Here is a 22,358-nt window from a genome sequence, read left to right as displayed (position 1 = left end):
GTACTGAAAGCTGTGAAGTTCATTACATGTATATTTTTTCAGTATTTTTTTATTTTTTAATGAGTTTGAGACAAACTATAAATGCAACGAACAGATGACTGCAGGCTAAACACACCAGGACTGCGAAGTCCAGAAGATAAATATTATAATATTCATACAGTATTCTACGATAAACAGACATTAAAGACAGTCTTTATGGAAGGTTTTTTTCTCAAAACCCCCGATTAATATTAATCTACATTAAATCCATATCCTTTATACTGTTCTACTACTTGGATATCCACAGTATTTATTTTATCCAGTGTACTAGACTTTGACCACCTCGAGAGAGAAACACTTGCCTCTCCATGTATATTAACAGCAACAAATAGAGCCCCATTACTTATTGTGATTCCTGGAATACTACCAAGAAGCCTGTAATTTCAGTTTTATTGCATTTACCTGGCAACAGAAAAAAAAAAAAAAGTTACATTTCCAAGACAAAAAATGCTTCTGTGGCTTGAAAATGACAGATTCTGTAATTAAGTTATCTTCAATACTGAGGTTTCTGCTAGCATTTAAATTAAGAGTTACTCCTTCACTCCTGATGATCATTCGTTGGTGGTGGAGTCACCGACCCTGGGGGTGTTCAAGGAACGACTGGATGTTGTGTTGAGGGACATGGTTTAGTGTGAGCTATTGGTAATAGGTGAACGGTTGGAATGGATGATCTTTCAGGTCTTTTCCAACCTTGGTGATTCTATGATTCTGTGATTCTTTCCCTTACAGTTAAAGCTTTAATTTTGGAGTACAATTAGTATATGCTAACCATTTTCAGGTATACTGAAATCAAATGTGCACATAGCAGCTTCATGCAGTTCTGCCATAATGTAAAAACTTTGCCTCCTTAACAAAAACCAGCTGGTTTAATGCATGCAGTTCAGCATTTAATAGAAGAACTTACGCTGAATTTTAAACATTCCAACACATGTATAATCAATACCTGATTTTTTCATGACATCAAAAAATGGAACAAGTTATCATCTGCAGACAATTCAAATATTACGTATTTGTGCCTGCAGTCAAATATGCATGTTCACAGTTGGGAACATTTTAATACTAGGTTCATAGAATCACAGAATCACAGAATTATCAAGGTTGGAAAAGAACTAGAAGATCATCTAGTCTAACCATTACCAATACTTCCCGGCTAATCATATTCATTCATGTTCTTTCTATTGTCTGCAGCATCTCAGATAATTTAGTCTTCTTAGCCAAAGTCCAATAAATGGTCCCAACGCTGCTTCTCCTCTCACTAACAGGCTTTAGTATTACTCACTGGCATAGGGAAAGAGATGACTAACACCTTGTCCTAAAGTATGTTAAGTACTGACGACTGCTGTTCGCTGTGAACTTATGTAAAACACTTTAAGAGACAAAATTGAAACACAACAGGAGAGCAACTGGCTTGAAGCAAGTTCAAGATCTAACTATGTGTAATATTCCCTGATGCACATGTCCTTGAAAAAAATATGTGTCTGCAGTTCGTGTACACAGTTGACACACACACTTCTCTATGAAAGATTAGCTAGGTTTCAAAATGATGTTCTCAAAGCCTCAGTAATATTATAATCAACTGCTACCCCTGCAACTTTAACACACCTCCAAGAGGACAGCACAACAGAACACATTTCTTTACCACACCATGCCTAAAAGACTATATATGCTAGGGACAGCAGTATATCCATTTGAGAGCAGGTTGGAGGACAGGTCACACTTTACCTGGCACAAATGCTTGGTTTTCACAGCTTCTGTCACCACTTACAGGAAAGTGTGAGAGAATCTGTAAGTCAATAAGAACTACATGCATGTATTTGGGTTTAAATTACTCAGACAATATATGATGTTGCTCAGAGTGATGTAGGACTAAGTAGGGCTAATTCTCATTTCTCTTTCCTTTAGCTGTCATCTTGTTACCTTCCTTTCACATTAAACAGAAACCTGGCTTCAGGCAATGAACAACATTGGCTGAATCCCCAAGCACTGCTGATCTCAAATTATCAAACTGAATGTGAAAGGAGTTCAAATTTGTTTTAGGTAAACTTGTTTGATGTTATACCTTAATTCCCTAATATTTTGACTGTAACTTTCACATCATTCAAAGTATTAAGGATACTGACCAGTTACATGGGCTCGAAAACCAACAGGGATATTTCACAGAAGTAAAATCCAAGAAGGCCTACCAAATAAAATACAATCACTGCTGACTTTGGAGCTCTCTGACCTTAGATGACTAAAGAGTGGAAGAAGTATAGTATAACTTCAGCAAAGTTCCGCACAAATGTGCGCAAGAACTTCTTTACAGTGAGGGTGACGGAGCGCTGGAACAGGCTGCCCAGGGAGGTGGTGGAGTCTCCTTCTCTGGAGATATTCAAGACCCGCCTGGACGCCTTCCTGTGTGACGTGGTGTAGGGAGCCTGCTTTGGCAGGGGGGTTGGACTCGATGATCTCTAGAGGTCCCTTCCAACCCCTACAATTCTGTGATTCTGTGAAGTATTCCTGGGGAGGCACCACTATGCTGTTACATTGTTCTTATCCTGTTATCAAGAATCCTTAGGCACCACTGAGGACAAGATACTGGGTATACAATCTTTGGTCTGAAGCAGTATCATTTTGTCTCTCTATACAGTATTAAGAATTGTGGCAACAATGATTCCTTGTTAAACATTACTACAAATATCATACGTAATGCTAACGATCTATAAAATAAGTTCTGAAGCTTGACAGTACTCCCCTAAAGCAAAAATTTCGGTTAAAATCTTAAGGGGGTAAATCAAAGGATTTACTTATAATTTGTCTCATTCACTTCCTTTATTTACTTTCTTAGCTACAAATAAGTTTTATTGCAGAAACATCTCAAAGTAGTCCCTGGGGTCTTGTTATGCTAAAATAAAACACAAAGGTATACAAGAGATCATCTTTGCCTCAAAAGTACTTATTGTGGGACAAGATAAATTAGACCAGCAGTGAAACGGAGAACTCAATGAGTTGAACTACTTGAAGGGTAGTTAGGGAAAGGTTATCTGCGTTCCATGACGCATCTGGGGAAAAAAAAGGTGAATAAACAAATTCTAAACAAGTAAGTGTAACTGATGGCTAAGAGTCTTCCTTTAAATGCCATGGTGTAACCAATTACCATCATCCCAAACAGCTTAATTCTATCAAATGGGTTTGGCAATTTATCTTGTCAGTGTATTTAAACAGTGCCCAGCGTGCAGTTGCTCATTCTCCTCACTGACGCAACACTAGCAACTAAATATATACAGTCATCTTACACAGCGTACCCTGGACGAGGAGCAGGTAGAAAGAGTGAGACACGGACAACTTGATCAATCACATGAAAAGCCAGAACAAGACTGAACAAAATATCTGCAAAGAACAAACAGGCACGTATGCCTACAGCTACATAGAAATATCAGAGAAATAAAACGTAAGTATTAATACGCTGACTCATTTTAGAAGTGATCTCCTTCAGATGCAACCTCCCATGGCTGTGAGTCTCGGTGTTCAAGTGGTATAAAATAGCAGTCTCTAGAAAGTAGCCCTTCATAACCTTAAAGTCAGATCACAGTTAACTTAGAATTATCTGGAATAAACTGCAATTTATAAAACACATGAGAAACAGACATCTTTATGCTACAGTGTACATAACTATGACAGATATATTCCAAAAGACAATGTGAAAGACCACTATTGTTACACTTATGTTTAGGAATTCCTTTTAGCAAGAAGGATGGAGGTTTTAAGACTCGTTCCAGTTCATCCACTGCCTCCATCATTCCAAATTATAAGTGTTGGTACTTTTAAATCTGTACGTATCACAGGTAATCCCACAATCAAGCCTGAGATCTGTCTATATATACACTGCATTAGGCATGTCTAGCTTCCCAGGATTGCAGGTTCTTTCTAACCCTTCTACATGCACTTATTTGCATTTGTCTATTAATGATATTTTTAAAATCTCTTTCTTTCATAGAAGAAAAAAAGGGAATTTTTATTAAATGCTACTTGACACTAAGATTTTCATGCTGTCACGTACATTCCTGGCAATTTCAGTAATGTAAGCCCAAAGGATTCAACAGCAGTGACGGGAGCTAGGACTGACCTCAAGAGCGTTCTGCTTGATCTGCTGGGGAATTGCACTTGCACCTCTCTCCCTTATTCTTAGCTATTTTATGGAGCTGTCTCCTTCCTCCTCACTGTAAAGGAAGCCTGTACAGACTAGCTTAGATTTCAAGCAAAATCTTGATTCCTAAACCTGCCTGATATCCTACCTAACCGAAGCATTTTATGTAAGTGAAGTAAGAATTTCTGACTCTTTCCAAGGAATTGATAAATCTTTCACAAGGATTAGAAAAACTGAATGAAGTACAATGCTAGAATGCCAGAATTTAGACTAATTAGTCTACGCAATTAAAATCAAAGAACACAAGATTTGGAAATCTACAAATCTTCCAACCGGGATTAAAGGAATCAAGCTAAAAGACCTAAAAAGAAATAGATGAGAAATACCAAATATAAATCTAAAATGACGTTCCATAAAACATTACATTTCTTATGCTCTCCTCCATAACTTTTTTTCCATTTAAATAAGAATATTAATAATTCAAGCTTCTGGTTGCAGCAGTTTATGATACACTGCCCTAGAAATACAACAGACCTTTCTTGTTTTTTCTTAGCTATCAAGTTCTTGGAAAGAGAAACTGAAAAGGCTCAGCTGTAAGTCATTACTGCAGCATTTCAAACAAAGTGTCCTCACTCACCATAGCTGCCACCTTCAGATTTTTCTTCTGGTTGGCTCTCTGCAAAAAACACAAAAGAACAAACAAGGAAATGAAACATTTCCATATTGACAACCACGAAGCGGACTGCAAAGCAAAGAAGGATAAATTACAATAAAAGCACAATATTTGAGTTCGTAAATTAACGTTTTGAAGAAAAATTTGTCACACAGAGCAACAAAAAGTCTCTTTAAGTGCACAAACTTGCAACTTAAATTTAACTCCATTACACCTCTCGCTGAAAAGTACATAAATGAAGTTACACAGTTATAGAGATCCAGAGATATAATTACGCGTAAGAGAAAAACAACATCCATTTATCTCACCAGTCTCTGTAAATAAATGAATATTGGTTTTGTGTATTAAATAAATAAATTAAAAGCTCATAATTTTATAAATAGCAGGTACACTATGAACATGAGCAGCCTCCTCTCTAGCTTTCCTGCAGTATTCTAGATCACACAATTCTGGATGAGGAAGCCATCCAGAGGGACCTGGACAGGTTGGGGAAGTGGGCCCATGAGAACCTAATGAGGTTCAACAAGGCCAAGTGCAGGGTGTTACATTTGGGCCAAGGCAATCCCATATGTTTATACAGGCTGGACAAAGAACTCCTTGAGCAGCCCTGCAGAGAAGGTCTTGGGGGTCCTGGTGGATGAGAATGGTGAGCATGAGCCAGCAGTGTGTGCTAGCAGCCCAGAAGGCCAACTGTGTTCTGGGCTGCATTAAAAAAGGGGTGGCCAGCAGGGAGAGGGACATAACTGCCCCCCCCTCTACTCAGCTCTTTTAAGGCCCCATCTGCAGTACTGCATCCAGACCCGAAGCCTCCAGTACAGGAAGGACGTGGAGCTGTTGAAGCAGGTCCAGAGGACACTAAGATGATCAGAGGGCTGGAGCACCTCGCCTATGAGGAAAGGTTGAGGGAACTGGGCTTGTTTAGCTTGGAGAAGAGAAGGCTGCAGGGAGACCTCATTGTGGCCTTCCAATACTTGAAGGGATCGTATAAACAGGAGGCGGGACAACTGTTTACAAGGATAGTGATAGGACGAGGGGGATGACTTGAAACTGAGACAGGGCAGGTTTAAGTTAGATATTAAGAGGAAGTTTTTCGCACAGAGGGTGGTGATGCACTGGAACAGGTTGCCCAAGGAGGCTGTGGATGCCCCATCCCTGGAGGCATTCAAGGCCAGGCTGGATGTGGCTCTGGGCAGCCTGGGCTGCTGGTTGGTGACCCTGCACATAGCAAGGGGGTTAAAACCAAATGGTCATTGTGGTCCTTTTCAACCCAGGCCATTCTATGATTCTATGATACATAATTGTATGATTCCCAGACAGATGTCAATGGGACCTGACTTTTTCCCCCACAGTTCATCAGTGAGATTGAAAGGAAACAAAGGCACTGAAGAAGGCAGGAAGCCAACTCTACTCTCACTATGTTGAGTCCACAGTAATACTCCACATATTTCGTGAATTATATCCTCAAAACAATTATGCTTGCACAGGAATTAACAGTCTGTATTTTTAATAATAAAAATGAAAAGTAAATTAGTTTACTCTGACAACCAGCTGAACTCACTTTACATTAATTTGTTAATCCTCACAATGCTCAGAAGCTGGTAAGCAAATACCATTTCCATCTTTTAGAGATGGTGAAGAAAGATGCCATAAGCAGACACCTCTTTTTTGGTGGACTGCATGTCACACAGGATATCTTAACCCATCAAAATGATGCCTAATGTAATTACATAACAAACTCAAGTCACCCATTCTGCTCTGCCGATAATGGGTTATATCTTCTCTATGATCCTCACAAAGATGTGGAAATTTGCATAAGTACCAGAGACCTGAAAGGCAACCATGGTTGTTTCTTTTGATCATAAAGGTGTCAATAGGCTCTTCTCTCCTGTTGTTACCTGAATACATTAAAGCCAGCCTATAAAAGACTGAAACAAATAAAGGAACAAGGAAGCATTAATTAAGACCACAAAGCATTTTGGATACCAAAATGTTAAGTGACAGTTCAAAGAAATAGATGCAACTGGAAAAATATGCTGAAGTACACAGGCACACGCTAAAACTCCTGACAAGGCAAAGCTAAAATGCAAAACAGTGGAAACATCTATTTTCCAAATAGCAGTTTGATGAGAAATTTGAGATGTCAAACACGTATCTAATAAGATGGGAAGTTGTATCCCAAGACATCAAGATTTGGAGTGCAGTGGAAACAATTAAATGTAATTATAGCAGTAACTGCTTTCTTTATTGAAAGAAAATATCTTGGAAAGATGCTCCTCATTAGTCATTTCTTCCCTTCAGATTTCTTCAAATGGCTGGATGTAGCTGCTGTTTCAAAATACATGCTCTGAACAATCATTTTCACTGGAATACAATCAGGCACATTGTAAGTTATACAGTAGGTATGATTCATGTACCAGCACAAAAAAAAGGACATTCACATTAGAAGTTGTGTTTAAGTAAAACAGACAAGGGATGGATATTGGCGGGCAGTGGAAATAAAGGAGTTGGTACATAGGAAGAGTTACTGGTATTACTGAATGGGATTATAAAACAGAAAAGTTGCACTTCATGAAATGAGATTCTGAAAGAAGATGTAGAAAAACAGGCAAGAAGGTCACGTTAAGAGCTTCTTCTGTGAACAGAACAGTGAAACAATCCGTGCATTGGATGCTTCTCAGGAGGAAGCAAAGGTTCTGCAGCCATCCTGCCAACGCAGTTCTCTAAGCACATTTTACTCAAACATCAGTAAGACGGGACAAGAATGAAGGAACTAAATGTCACTAAGTGAAACATGAAGGAAATCCCACTTATGAAGAGGGGACTGTGAATAAAGATGCAAATTTTCAAGAAAAAGCGTAATCACACCCACTTTACAGAAATATCTTATGCTACATTTTACCCTGCAGTATAAAATCCTTCTTGTTCTCCATTGGTGCTTTACAGTAAAGGATGCAAATGTCTGCCAAGGTCTGTGTTTTTCCAAGTCACATTAGTATTATATTTTTCCAATAACCAGCTCAGTAAGAAACTCTTCTCATCGTCTATAATATAAATTAAAAATGCAGCTATGTTAAGTGCCAGCAAGTCTTAACTACCTGCTGGCAGAAAAATTAAGCGAGAGGAAATTAAAGTAGTTAAGGGAATTCATTTATAATCACAATCAGAAAAGTTTAATGTTAAATATTTAACAAAAGCGTGCTTTCATTTCTTCAATCAAGACAGAAGCTGTCAAATTATACCAATTCCTTATGCCAGCAGGAACCTTGGAAGGATACTTTTAATCCAATATACCCCATACCAAGTCTAAGATTTGCCCATAGATAGTTTTTAGCTATATACACATAAGAAAAATTCACTTGGTTCAACAGAGCACATTGAAATATATGCAAAATGCTCCCCTTTCCTCCCGCTCAAAAAAAATTACAACTGTGATAGCTGATGACAAAGATAAGATAAAATGACTGGAAGCACAAATAGCATTGTTGCATAGCAACTGTTGATGTACATATGGTGATGTTTATGGAACAGAATGTAGTTCATATTTAATGCTAAAATAATACTGAAATCAGCCTAGACAGCAAGAGACAACTGTGCTCCGGATACCTCTGCAGTCATCAGTGAAGTATTAGCTTAGATCTAGTACATGCAATAGAAGATCAAGAAACTGCATTTCGTTAGACTTTAGATGTAACAAAGGGAACATCAAAAGAACCTATTTCTGTCCATTAACTAACATGGGACAACCAGAGATGCAGAGACTTACAGTGTACGAGCTAAAGGACTCCTTCCAATCGCAAGTTATCAGAAGCAAGTGTGGTTAAGACAAAAAACAGGAAATCCATTCAGCAGTCCAGAAACTACACCATGCAGAAAATAGTAAATTACTTGTCAAGTTTGATCTCTTTTACTTGCTTTAAATGATCTGAAATATCAGTGTGAAGTGCTGAATTGGCCAGGTGGGCAAACTCCCTACAGCATCTTCTCATTACAAAAGATTTCAGATGCAACTTTGTCAGCCCTCATTCATTTTCTGAATCAAAAAGATCAGAGAATATCCTGAGCTGGAAGGGACCCACAGACATTGAGACCAGCCCCTGACCCCACACAGGACCACCCAAAATCCAAATCATAGGCCTGAAAGTGTTATCCAAATGTTTTCTTGACTTGGGCAACTTGAGGCCATGACCACTGCCCTGGGGAGCCTGTGTCAGTGACTGACCACTCCTTAGTGAAGACGGTCACAACATAAAGGGGATCAAAGGATTAGAGGATACCAAACAGAAAAGATCCTAGAGTTTTTAAACATTCTATTTACAAAGGAAATCCAATTGTTATATGCAATTTTCTCTGTTTAAGATCAAGTTCAGTCCTCAGGAAAGGCACTGACTGAGAGCAATAGTGCACAAAGCACTTTTTGGTCCATATTTAGTTCACGTTATTCCTCAGATATATCCATATAGATGCAGCATTAGAAATGCCACTGGCGTAGCAGTTGTACACCAGCTTAATCATTGGACCATGTTTCCAAATTAACATATCAGATCTGTAATATAGTGTACTTTGCAGAAGACAAAGCAGAAAGATCACCAACACTCTGCACAAAATACGATAATTATCATTTGAAAACAAACACTGCTCTGATAACATAAGAATTTATGCATTTCAATTCTCTCCAACTGCTTCTTACTGTGGATTGACTGGTGTTTTAAAGAGTTGCTGGAGCTTTTTTTTCCCCCAGGGCTGACAGAACATTAAGGGATCTTTTCCATTTGGACTCGCACAGGGCAGCAGCATCTCATTTGGTGAGGGTACATTCTTCAGACACTTAAGTTTTCACAGTACTGAAGTTATCCATGGAGCTCAAAACATATTGGAAATACACATTCCAACACAAGAGTGGGTGCAGGAACACAGTGTTGGTAAGCAACCAGGATGGAATTTTGGATATATTTGTCATTTTCTTTTTTTTTTTTTTTTTTTTTAAACGATCAAAAAAAAAGTCAAAGAAAGAAAGTACATTAAAGCTTATTTTTGATTCTATTGCCAATACCAGCTTTAACATAACAGTAAAACTGTTTATGTATTTTGCACTGATTGCATGCCATACTTGCCATACCCAAGCAACAACAGTGTTGACAGGTTCTATGCTTATTCAGTGCTTGAATCCAAATATTTCCCATTCCAATAAACGCTCCTTGCTCCTCATTAATTTCTTTTCAATAGCTTTTATGGTCCTTGAATAACACTTTGTAGTTGCTAAGAAATGCTAATTTTTTAATTGATTAAATAAAAGCAGGATGGTAGCTTAATATCCAAAGGTTTCAGGACTTTGTACTAAAGTTGGCAAAATAGAAACTGTAGAATCATAGAATGCTTTGAGTTGGAAAAGACCTCGAAGATCATCAAGCCCAACTGCAGCCTAACAATAGTACCCTAACTCTAACAACTTTCTGCTAAATCATATCCCTGAGCACCACATCCAAATGGCTCTTAAACATATCCAGTAATGGTGACTCAACCACCTCCCTGGGGAGCCTATTCCAGTGTTAAACTACTATATGTACTTACATCTCAATATCTCTATGTTCAGTCATGAAATCTCAAAAATAGATTTTAAAAGAGAGATGGTCAAACTTACTGAGTATTCTGACTCTGTCCCTTGAGTTCACTCTCCCTTATCTATTTGATAATCATCACACCGCCACCAGAGCACTTACCTATGGACACAAGAACATCAGAAGTGAATCACATTTAAGAGTTTTCTGCCCCAAAGAAGGCAGAGGTACCAAAAATTATTGTTTGTCTCCTGGGGAAACCAAAGCTTAAGAGTCTGAAATGAACTATCTCCTGCAGACATAAAGATAAGATCTGCAGACATCTTACTTACTCTTAGGGTAGTTAGGTACTAGAATAGGGTCCCCGGGGAGGTGGTTGAATCGGCATCCCTGGTTGTGTTTAAGAGCCGTTTGGATGTGGTACTTAGGGATATGATTTAGCAGAGGGTTGTTAGAGTTATGGTACTGGTTAAGCTGCGGTTGGACTTGATGATCTTCAAGGTCTTTTCCAACCTGGGTGATTCTATGATTCTTTCTCCAACACCCAAAACATGACTATGTAACTTCAGTGAAAAACCTTAGAGCACATAAAACTTATAAGCAAGGCAGTCTGCTGAGCATACCATACACTATAACACTACCATGTAGCTTAAACCTAATATGCAACTTAGGATGTATTGCCTTCAACATCCAAATCACTTACCTAGATAGTTCCTGATCTGTACTTAAGGCAGGCCAGGCAAGAAAATAGGACAACCTTACTGCTGCAGTATTCAGTATTATGACCTTGTCAAGCTTTAATACACTTAAAAAACAGTTTTATTTGCAGAAAATGTAGTAAACAGATGTATTTATTGCTAAAGTGAACCCGTTCAATTGGACTAAGGAGTACTCATCATCTCTATGAAACTAAATACATAGTTGAGACTTTGGCCTTCCCAAAAGCACATGGGAACACAAATGCACTTTTCCAATTAAAAGTCTAAAGAAGAAGAACCATATGCTGCACTGTACGCTCTCTGTTTGTTTTAGCAGACCCACAGTTGAAACATACAAGATAACACAAAATAACACAATAACCATGATACGTAAGCAGAAAACCACAAAGTTTAGAGCTTATTCCTCAGTCTTCTGGCCTTTACAGCATCCAAACTATTGAAATAATGCATAGTAGAACTGTAACAAATAACAATAATTCTGATTTACCTGTTGAACTCTCTGTGAACACTGTTAAGGTCTGTCCTCCCACATTTTGCAAAAGAAAGGGGTGCTCCCTTGGTGCGCTGACAGAAGCAGGTTTTCCTCCAATATCACTGATGCTTGCAAGCTCTTCATTCAAAGTAAATGACACCTAACAGTCACAATGACCAAAGTGTTACTAAACAGACTCAGTTACACAGTTTCAAGGGTTACGTGGAGATACAAGGAGAGAAAAAATAAGTGGTATAGAACATTTCTATCTCAAAAACATAAAGAGCGGGATAAGACTCTTAACATACAAATCTCTTGTTGAAATAAGGTATTCCAAGTTTGCATGTATTTAATAAAATTTACTCGGATTTTAAAAACTTCTTATTACTTCTTTCAGTCAAAGAATATTTTACTTATCAAAATCTAAGGCAAATAGCTTTTCAGACATCATTTAGTATGAGCGCTTTAAAATATTTCACACGGCCCGTTTATTCCCCAAGAAAGTGCTAATGTACTCAGCAAGTGTTATTAGCCTGGGAACTCTAAGATGCACGTAGATTAGAAGTTCAAATACAGCTCCCTTGCTGTATTTACATTGCATGCCCAATAAAGATTCTGAGGAGGCACCGAGTGACTAGGTAAGCAGAATCCCTAGCTGTGGGACATGGCAAGAAACCTGAGGTAGGACTGTTCATACCAGCATTACATACTTGTCCTGTATACCCTGCTCAGCCTCACTTTGCCACACAGCTCCAGCGTCCCTGCAAAGCCAGCTGTTTTCACAGGGTTCCTCACTGCTGGGCTCTATGCACTCTGTGACTCTCATCAACATTAAGGTGTGGGCATGGGGCTCACAAAAATCAGGAAGCACGGCCCATATTCCAGCCTAGAAAAGTCCAGCAAAACATGCAGACCTCCCGTAGTCTCTCCACTGGTGAAGAACCTTTTCCTAATACCCAACCTGACTCTCCCCTTTAAGTGAAATCCCACAGCAAACATATGGGCAGGGGTATAAATAGAACCCTCAACACTCAGCTGTGCGATGCAATGCTTTATTACAGGTTTAATGAAAAATATTATATAAAAAGCATCAAGTTAGAAGCAACTTTTAGAATTCAAAATATAACACATCCAGAGCCTTTGGATTTAAGTTACTTACTTCTGTTCTTCCTTGATTTCTGAAAAAGAAAATATTTCATGTTTTAGTTTCCATAATCTACTTCCACAAGCTTTGCCTCCCTGATGAAAAAACAAACTCAGATTCTAGCTTTGTTACTCATTTTGATTCCTGAGCTGCTCAATTGTTTTTTGGATGCTGACGCCCAAAAATAAATGAGAAAATTCAGCAGGTGAGAACAGAAGCAGCAAAATAGCACATTAATAAGTTAATGGAGATTTTCAAGTTAGATGTGCACATTTCTTGGGGTTAAGAAATCAAACACATTATGGGTTACAGCCACTCCCCAGTATAATTTCATGTATTTATGTATAATCAATATACAAGTGTTATTTTAGTTTATAGAGAAATATGCACATAATGTTTGTGAAAAACAAAGTTATGTAGTATAAGAAATGCAACATTATGTGTTTTACTGCAGGTAACTTCTATGTAAACAGGCTAAGAACTATAAACAGTGAAAGTACAGTAAGGGCTTACTTGGCAATCCTCAGTTTTCCCACTTCACCTCTTCCTGTGGCTTTACTCCACTGCTGAGACAAGTATTTAGGGACCTAAAAGACAACAGGTTTCAAGAAAATCAGATTTTAGAATTCAGTGTAAATTGTGTCCATGAAAGCCTGTGCTTTCTCTGTTCAGCTGGCAAACAGGTCTAAAACAGAGTGGTGGTACGAGGGCACATTTCCAGAGGACTTCAGAAAGGGCCACAGCCTCGTCCCAGAGAGCAGCACTGCTAAGTTCAGTGCAGTAAGAACGGCACTAGTCCCCCAGCCCATGCCTAATTTTCCTTGCCACAAGTCAGCCAAACCATTATTAGTGCAGTGCAATGTGTTGTAGGTTTTTTCCCCCACCACTCAGCAATTACAGCTGTCTTTCCAACAATGGCTTTTAATAAAGACTGAGCATGAACATGTCAGTACAGTAAATGTGAGGTGAAGCAATTAACCCCCCTACACACACAAGATATTAGATACAGAAGAAACGCATCAAAAGATGGAATACACACCTGTGGGCAAGGAGGACAATCTTATACCCAATTTGGAACCATGCTCTCTACTCTGCTCTCATGAGACCCCACCTGGAATACTGCATCCAGTTCTGGGGTCCCAAATACAAGAAGGGCATTGACCTGTTGGAGCTGGTCCAGAGGAGGGCCAAGAAGATGATCAGAGGGCTGGAGCAACTCCACTAGGAGAACAGGCTGAGAGAGTTGGGGCTCTTCAGCCTGGAGAAGAGAAGGCTCTGGAGGGACCTTATAGTGGCCTGCAGTACCTGAAGAAGGCCTACAGGAAAGCTGTGGAGGAACTTTTTATAAGGACATGTAATGACAGGATGAGAAGAAATGGCTTTAAACTGGAAGAGGGTAGATTGAGACTAGATATTAGGAAGAAATTCTTCACTGTGAGGGTGGTGAGACACTGGAACAGGTTGCCCAGTGACACTGTGGATGTCCCTCCCTGGAAGCATTCGAGGCCAGGCTGGATGGGGCTGTGAGCAACCTGGTCTACAGGGAGGTGTACCTGCATATAGCAGGGGGTTGGAACTGGATGATCTTAAAGGTCCCTTCCAACCCAAACCATTCTGTGATTCTACAATTCTATTCTAGATTGCCTATTCTGACAAACAGTAACCTGCAAAGTTCCAAAGCTCAAATTAATTTATTAATAATCTTCCATTTAGCTGTTGTTCCTTAACAAAACAAACAAGCACACACAGTGTCTTTGTACCGGTGCTTAGCTCTCTCTTTTATCCTCACTACACCTTGACAGCTGCGGAACAGATAGACAGCAATGTCCTCCAACTTCTCAGCCAAACTCAGCATCAGTGCAGATGCCATAAGCCGCTAACATGGGTCAAAGCACACAACATAGCAATGAATGAACACAACCTATTAAGATGTATTTGTATTCATTTTTTGAAGTGGTAACTTTCTACAACAGATTTCACGCCAAATCAGATCTCATTTTCTTTCTAACAACGTGATAAATGCTTTGACATGTGCTCTGTCTGACTCAATGGAAATATTACGATGTGCTCACACTTCGTCAGTATTTAATTTCTACTGCCAGGTAACATGTAGACATACATTCAGTATAAGTGGAAAAGGACTGAAGGACTCTGATGCCATTAAAATCGCTGACTTGCTACATAATATGATCAGACAGAAAATTTATTCAGACTTGGAAGCTGCAGATCAATCACATCCCTTTCAGTTGCACAGTCTCAAAGGATGCAATTAATCATCTTTCTGCCAGCATATCTGAATCAATGGCTACCGTGCAAGAAAGAGGAAAAGGGGTAATGAAGAACAACGAGCAAAGGATTCCTTCTATCTGTACATGGTTACTTCAGTTAATATTAGATGGTACGCTCAAAACCACAAGCTAAAATCTCTAGCTCCATGCTAATGGCATAAGCAATCACAGGAAAGGCAAATAATGTCTTACTTAGGTAGAGAAAGCTTAACTGGAAAGTTCCTTTCAATCTTATCATGCTAAAAGTTGAACTTGAAGAGACAAATCCACTTTCAGAACCTTTAACATACAGAAAATGTAGTAAGAATGATGTATACAATCTGAAAACAACGTGCAGAAAACAAGAGTGATCCACGTGTCCAGAACAAGGATTTTCAAAGAACACTACCCGGGAGTTTGAAAAAATGCCCTCTTACAGAAAGACTGAATTGTGGCCATAAGAACTGCCCTTCTGAAAGATTACTTACAGATCTTGAGACGAGTGGCCTTTATCCTGGGGGCTCGTAGGTACAAACACTCATTTCTCCATAAAGCATACCAGTGAATAAGGAGAAGGAATCAGAGGTACTAAGAAACATCACTTCAAGACCTCTTAAGACTGCTGTTCACATCACAAGGACATCAGGGCTCCCAGCACAAGGGCCCTGCTCCACGTATCTCTCAGCTACCCTTAGAGCAAAACACACAGGCAGCCCCCATCCCTAATAAACCACTGACCATTTCCTCTGTGCGTGCTCAGCTCTTTACATACACAGCAATCTGTACGCTGTATGTACATCGCAAAGACAGCCAAATTACTAACTCAAACCACATGCCTAAATACATACTTGCAAGAACCACGTTTACGTGTTCCTTTAATTCAGTTTTCTCATTAAAGCAAGCAGCACCCTGTGCTGTAAAACTCAGTGTCAGCTGAAAGCATCGATGTGACTGAACATTCCTGTCTTGCTTCAAGAACCACTAAGTTGCATCAGAGTAAAGGACAGGAAGTTTTTTACTCAGAGGGCGGGGACACACTGGAACATGTTGCCCAAGGAGGCTGTGGATGCCCCATCCCTGGAGGCATTCAAGGCCAGGCTGGATGTGGCTCTGGGCAGCCTGGTCTGGTGGTTGGTGACCCTGCACATAGCAGGGGGTTGAAACCAAATGATCACTGTTGTCTTTTTCAACCCAGGCCATTCTATGACAACTGAGTTCAGTATCCTTTCCCCAGCTGCAACCAACTGCAGGCACATATGGAAGAGCAGAAAACATCAAAAGAACAGATATTTCCACAGCACGCTCCAGAACTTAAATACACATTGTGCAAAGCAGTACCTGCTTTGTCTGCTCTGAATGCCCACTAGATGAATTAATTTGTCACACCCCTCATTACTGCATTACAGAATCACAGAATGACCCGGGTTGGAAGGGACCTCAAGGATCATGTAGTTCCAACCCCCCTGCCTGGCAGGGCCACCAAACATACACATTTACTAGATCAGGTTGCCCAGGCCCCCGTCCAACCTGGTCTTGAACACCTCCAAGGACGGGGCATCCACAACCTCCCTGGGCAGCCTGTTCCAGGGCCGAACCACTCTCCTAGTGAAGAAATGTCAGCTTACATTGTTCATCTCTGATTTTCATTTGTCACTTCACCCTCCTGTCTCTCAGCATCACCATATACTTCCGCAGCTTCCTGCTGTCACCTTTGATTTCTAATGCCCTGGATAAACTATTACAATGACTATAATTTCCTGAGAGGAAACTGTAGCAAAGTGTGTGTGTGGGGGGGGGGGGGGGGGGGAGGGGGTTCCCTAGTTCCTAGCAGCACTTCAGGACGCGGCCACACAAAGCCCTACCGGGCCCACGGCGCCGAACGCGGCCCGGTTCGGCGTAACAAGAACCCGGCGGCCACTCACCTTCACCAGCCACATGCCCGTGTTCTGTTTGGCCCCGGTGAGGTCCAGCTCGCCCTTCTCGCTCATGGCGGCACGGCAGCCGGGCCGGCCAAGCCCCACACGCAGGACAGCTCCTCCTGCTCCCTCTGTACCCGCCCGGACCCGCACGGCAGCGCACCGCCGGCAGACGGTGGCCTGCGGAGGACAAGTTACTCCGCCCCGCGAAGGGCGGAAGGGAAGGGAGGAGGGGCCGCGGGTTCGAGTTCCCGCCCCGGCGTGTGTTGGCCGCACAAAATGGTGGGCACGTTGTGTTGTGTTGTGTTGTGTTACATCGAGAGTTGTGGGATTAACCGAGCTACCCACATAGCTTCGGGTCATGGAGGAAATGCTGGAAGAAAGGATGAGTTGCATGAAGGAGCCCAGAGGGAAAGTGATGTGGCTGAGATGGGTCATTAAAGAAAAAACTGTGTCATGTTGTCCTCATTTCCTTCAATCCGTTATCAGCAGATCGTTATCAGATATACGCGTACTGCTACACAGCTGTGCAGTTTGGGTGCAGTTTCACTGCTTCTCTGTGCAGTATGTAGGACAGTTTGTTCCCCAAGTCTCTTTGAGAATGACCCAGTGAAATCACTAATGGAGACCCAGAGGGCTGGCTGAGGTGCAGAGGTGCAGCCCACAGCCCCGCTGTCTGCTGTCATGACTGTGAGGAATGGGCTCATGACTTGCTGCAGAAGTTTCTCCATTGGGAATCTTCAGTCTTATTCCAGCACAAAAACCAATAGTGAACGTGTCTGTGAGAGCCTGGCTATTGCAGTGGCTCAGCTGGTAAACCAGCACAGAAAGTGGTAAGGCCACAGAATCACAGAATCACAGAATGAGCCGGGTTGGAAGGGACCTCAAGGATCATGTAGTTCCAACCCCCCTGCCTGGCAGGGCCACCAAACATACACATTTACTAGATCAGGTTGCCCAGGGCCCCGTCCAACCTGGTCTTGAACACCTCCAAGGACGGGGCATCCACAACCTCCCTGGGCAGCCTGTTCCAGGGCCTAACCACTCTCCTAGTGAAGAAAGGCCGGGGATTTCTTCTTGGTTGCTCCCTCCAGGCAGCCTCTCCAGACCAGTTTCCATGGAAACTAAATTTAAAGGGACAACAAGAAGGAAAGGCGAACTTTCATTAAATCCTCATTTAAAATCTGAACCTTATGTTTGCCACTGAGACATTTCACACCATGGGAGAGGATCTGGGGGCCAGCTGCCGAGGAGTGGAGCTGTGCATTAATCACCAATTTTCTTCTTGTTTGCATGGAAACAGATGTTGTGTCTGAGAAAATAGATGGTAAGATTGAGACTGAGCTGCACTGGTCAAAGTATTAGCAGCAGGTCAAGGGAGGTGATCCTTGCTCTCTGTTCGTTACTGGTGAGGCTGTACCTGGAGTGCTGGGTGCAGTTCTGCGGCTCCCAGTTCAAGAGTCTTGGACATAGTGGAGCACCTCTCCTGTGAGGAGAGACTCAGAGAGCTGGGGGTGCTCAGCTGGAGAAGAGGAGGCTCAGAGGGTTCTCATCAATGTCCATAAATATCTGGAGGGAGAGTGCCAAGAGGCTGGATCCAAACTCTGTCAGTGGTGCCCAGTGTCAGCACCAGAGGCCATGAGCACTAACTGGAGCACAGGAGGTTCCCTCTGAACACCAGGAGCCCTTCTGTGCTGTGCAGTGATGGAGCACTGGCACAGGCTGCCCAGAGGTGTGTGATCTCCTCCTTGGGCATCTCCCAGAGCTGCCTGGACGTGGCCCTGGGCACCCTGCTCTGGGTGTTCATGCCAGAGCAGAGGGGCTGTAGCAGATGGCCTACTGCCATGTCATCATCAGCTGCATACAGTTCCTTTTTATCAGTGTTATGAAAGGACTAGTGATGCAGTTTGACAGTGCTGATTGAAAACCACAGCAGCAGCAGACCGTCATGTTCTCAGCCAGCACTGCAAGAAATGCAGGCAGTGAGGGTGTGTTGGCTACGGGGAGCTGCATGGGCTCAGCCTCCTCCAGGCTGGCATGAAGAAGTCATGGGATGATGACATGTTAGAAAAATGGGAGGTCTCAATGAGCACTGCATATTTTTCCTGGTGCAGAGAAATCTCTGGGGGAGTAAGGCAGGCTGTGTACAAAGAAGATCAAATAAATCACATGGTAGTCTGTGTGTTATGAGATAAACAACATAGTGATCTGTATTGCTTTTTATGCAGATATCCTCCCAAACTTCCATGTCAGGTAAAGTAGCAGATGACAAACAGTTTTCATACACCTGATCAAATGAATCAGCTATAATGACACGAAACTGCAAGCAATGAATTATATTAAGCAGGTGGATCTCGACTTGTATTTCAGTTTATAAGCAAGGCAGAGCGTCTGCATGGAATTACAACAAGAATAACACAATTTCTGTACTGCAGATGCATGACAACAGAGCAGAAGATTCTCATTTTTGCAAGATAGAAAAATGGAGCCTCGCACCATTTCATAGTTCTGCTGGCCACCTTCCTGTGAGCAGACACATCCTGGCCTCTGGCAGTGAAGGATTCTCAGTGCACCCCTTCAGAAGCTGCCAAAACACACGTTGCAGCTATTGTGTTTTCAGACTTCCTTTGAGCAATGCATTAATAACAGGCTTGTTCATCTCAAGTTGTTCTGTGCCAGAGAGTGCAAAGGCATCAGGTTCATAGCAGAGCTCCCGTTTCAGCGCTGGGCACTGTAAAACCTTAGACATCCCACTGCTGTCTGACAGCATGACTCACACACCCAGTTGGATAGAAGGCAATCTTTATTCCCGATCCTTTTTGTTTTGTTCTTCAGGTCTGAAATCAAGGTCTGCTTTGCCTATCTTTGGCCTAAAATCTGCTGGCTTGCTTTTTTCACCAGCATATCTCAAGAAGTGGTTTTAACAACATGAATTATTAACCCACTATAAAGGTAATGTTGGCTCCGTGCAGCTTTTTGCTTTCTACACTGCCTTCTCCTGTAGGTGAGTAGATGTTGCAGAACTAAATCCAACCTGTTCTCCAGTGACAGTGCCTTTACCTTTTGTCTCATCCTTGAGTCCACTGAAGACATTATGAAGAGGAAGACGTTTTCTGTTCAGCTACAAAAAGAAGTGTTTTCGATGGATTTATTTCCCCCCACATGATAATTAAACAATTTCGATTACATACCAGTCATATTGCCATAATTATGGAGGTCTAGACAACGCACGGTGGCCATGGTTTTTATATTGATATATAAATTACCCCAGAAGGGATTGTTGTTTTGCAGAGGGTGCTTTGCAGTAACCTTAGGACAAGGTTGTGTGACTAAGCTGAGCCAAAACAATATTAGTGCTTAGAAAAACAAATCTAGGAGGGCCCTAAAGAAAAAACAGGTTGCCTCTGTAGGGAAACCAACTGTGGGGCTGGCACAGTGTGAACGTGCATAGAACTGGCTGACAACCTATTGCAGCTGCCTGCATCTGACAGCACAGGCAGAGCCATTTTAGAATTGCAGGCGTGTGACCACAATAAAGACATTAAGTTTATGGGTGCTTCACAACTGATTGCTCCAGTATCCCGTAATACCACATGCATTCATGGAAAACAACCACCAATATTACCACCTTGAGCCTGGTGGTAGCTTGACCATGGCAGCTGCTCCAGCATCTCTCCCTCAGGTAATTCACTGGAAGCATCAGTTGTTTCTGCCTCATTACTGCTGCTTACTGTGTCTGGGTTCCCTCCAAAGTCTTTTCACCTGGTGCCTGATGGCTGCTACTGCCAGCTCTCTTTTTGTCCCTGAAGTGCCAGTTGTTGGTGCTTTTCTGTACCAGTGTTAATGATCTAATAAATACAATTATTTGCAAGTGGTTGATTTCCTCAGTTTGTGATATGGCTGTGCTATTGCTGGCCTCAAAATATGCTCTCTTGACCACAAAGAAGAGCTTTCCTGCTAAATGATTAAACTAGAACCAATAAAAAGGGCTACAGACCTACAATCAGATTGCATTTTACTGGATTTTTTTTTTGACTGATGAGCTTATACAAGGTCTGAAATTTTGCCTTCCTGTTTATTGTGAGTTAAAGATGAGAGGAGAGTAGAAAGCATTTCAGTGAGCTTAACAGAAATAAGCTGAAGGGTAACAGAACAACAAAATCAAACTCCCAGCTCCTTCCAGAAGCTCGTGGCCTATTTCAGGGATCAGGAGAGACCTTAGCACTCCCTACAACTACCTTGAAAGGAGATTGTGGTGAGGTCTAGCAGGACTTTGTGAGTTCAAACTTCTGGCCCTCATTTTATTACAGAGTGATGATCACCTGACCCCTCCTTCCTCAGCCTGGGGATCAGTGCTCCTTAGCAAATTAGCTGTGCCTTGCTTTTCTTCTCTGTTGTTCAAGAAAGACTATTCCCTCTCTGCCTGTCTTGCTTTGCCCCTTGGATCAGGTTCATGCCTGCACAGCACATTACCTAGTTACTTCTTAAAGAACAAATGAAACCAAATCCTTTTAGGAACACCTTGATATAAGCCACAGCGTGTCTCCTGCCTTTAAAATCTCTGCCCCTAATGCTTGTTAGCCCACTGATTTACTGCTAAAGATTCACTATCGTTGCAGACTCTGACTCAGCCGTCTGGCAAATAAATGCCAAAGAGCAGAGCTGGCCCCAGCAGAGATTTTCACTGATGTCTCTCACCCTGCTCTGCTCTGCTCTACCCTGCTGTGCATCAACAACATCTCCAGAGTCCCTCGGCCACTGCTGAAGATCTAAACACTTCAGATCTGGAGTCTGGACAGCGAGGACTGAAAGTCACCCTTAGGCTTTAGCCTCACTTGCTTACATGTGCTTGGAAATCATATCTCCCTAGCTGCATGACAGCTACCTCACCTGAACTTGCTTTGTTTGTGAGGAGATCTGGGGTGTGAAAGAGGGCATCTTTCTGGCACTGCTTTAAGTAATGAGGCTTGATTTCTTATCCTTTTTTGTCTCTTGCTTGACTGACCTTGAGTTCTTCCTTTCACTTTTTTCCCACCTGACAACTGAGACTTCTGTAGCCCTTTGCTATGTCCTCTTTTTCTGAGCTTGTTTCCTTCAAATCCAGTGGAAATCTAGTAACTTTAAGACTCCTGCTCTGTTGATAACAGTTAGCTGAAAATCACCCAACGTGCTCAAAGTGGAGAGTAGAGAGCTGACCTCTACCAGTAGAGCAGCATTATAGACAAAAATGTTGATAAAATAGGTATTACAGGTTGTGACTGACACCCAAAAGATGGTGGTGGTTATATGTATGAATCTCTGTTGTTTCTGTGATGTAGGGATATCTGCAGATCTGGTATTTTCTCCAGCCGCCCAAAAGTTGTTGTAGGCCCACAGGCCTGTAGGCCCACGCACGGTGTGAGGCAGAGCATGGTAAGTGCCCTCCTATCTCAATTGCTTGTGTGTTT

At 41.7% G+C, this 22,358-nt stretch overlaps 1 protein-coding gene and 1 long non-coding RNA gene across 5 annotated transcripts in view; both read right to left on the bottom strand.

Annotated features, from left to right (window-relative positions):
* GTF2F2 (general transcription factor IIF subunit 2) overlaps positions 1-17,060 on the bottom strand; it is a 75,713-nt gene extending 58,653 nt beyond the window's left edge. Inside the window, exons 1-6 of one of the 4 annotated variants that reach the window (XM_085536120.1) lie at positions 16,918-17,060; positions 13,242-13,315; positions 12,744-12,762; positions 11,600-11,744; positions 4,803-4,841; positions 59-3,592 (exon numbers count right to left, since the gene is read on the bottom strand). In XM_085536120.1, the coding sequence (XP_085392246.1) occupies positions 3,495-3,592; positions 4,803-4,841; positions 11,600-11,744; positions 12,744-12,762; positions 13,242-13,315; positions 16,918-16,983 (441 nt within the window). In that variant the 5' untranslated portion in view covers positions 16,984-17,060 and the 3' untranslated portion in view covers positions 59-3,494. Of the gene's footprint in view, positions 1-58; positions 3,593-4,802; positions 4,842-11,599; positions 11,745-12,743; positions 12,763-13,241; positions 13,316-16,917 lie in introns of those variants that run through there. The other 3 variants (XM_032442089.2, XM_085536119.1, XM_085536121.1) reach the window with 3 other exon arrangements.
* On the bottom strand, positions 7,049-8,735 carry LOC146762790 (uncharacterized). Its single transcript, XR_014942108.1, has 2 exons — positions 8,602-8,735; positions 7,049-7,879 (listed from the first exon to the last, which is right to left on the bottom strand). It is a non-coding gene; the product is annotated as an uncharacterized LOC146762790 (long non-coding RNA).
* Positions 17,061-22,358: the final 5,298 nt, after the last annotated feature.

This window comes from Coturnix japonica, chromosome 1 (assembly GCF_054131305.1).
Source record: "Coturnix japonica strain WE chromosome 1, WE-NBRP24, whole genome shotgun sequence".
Lineage (NCBI taxonomy): Eukaryota > Metazoa > Chordata > Aves > Galliformes > Phasianidae > Coturnix > Coturnix japonica.
Note: the sequence above shows the minus strand (reverse complement) of the source record. Positions and strands in the feature narration are given on the sequence as shown.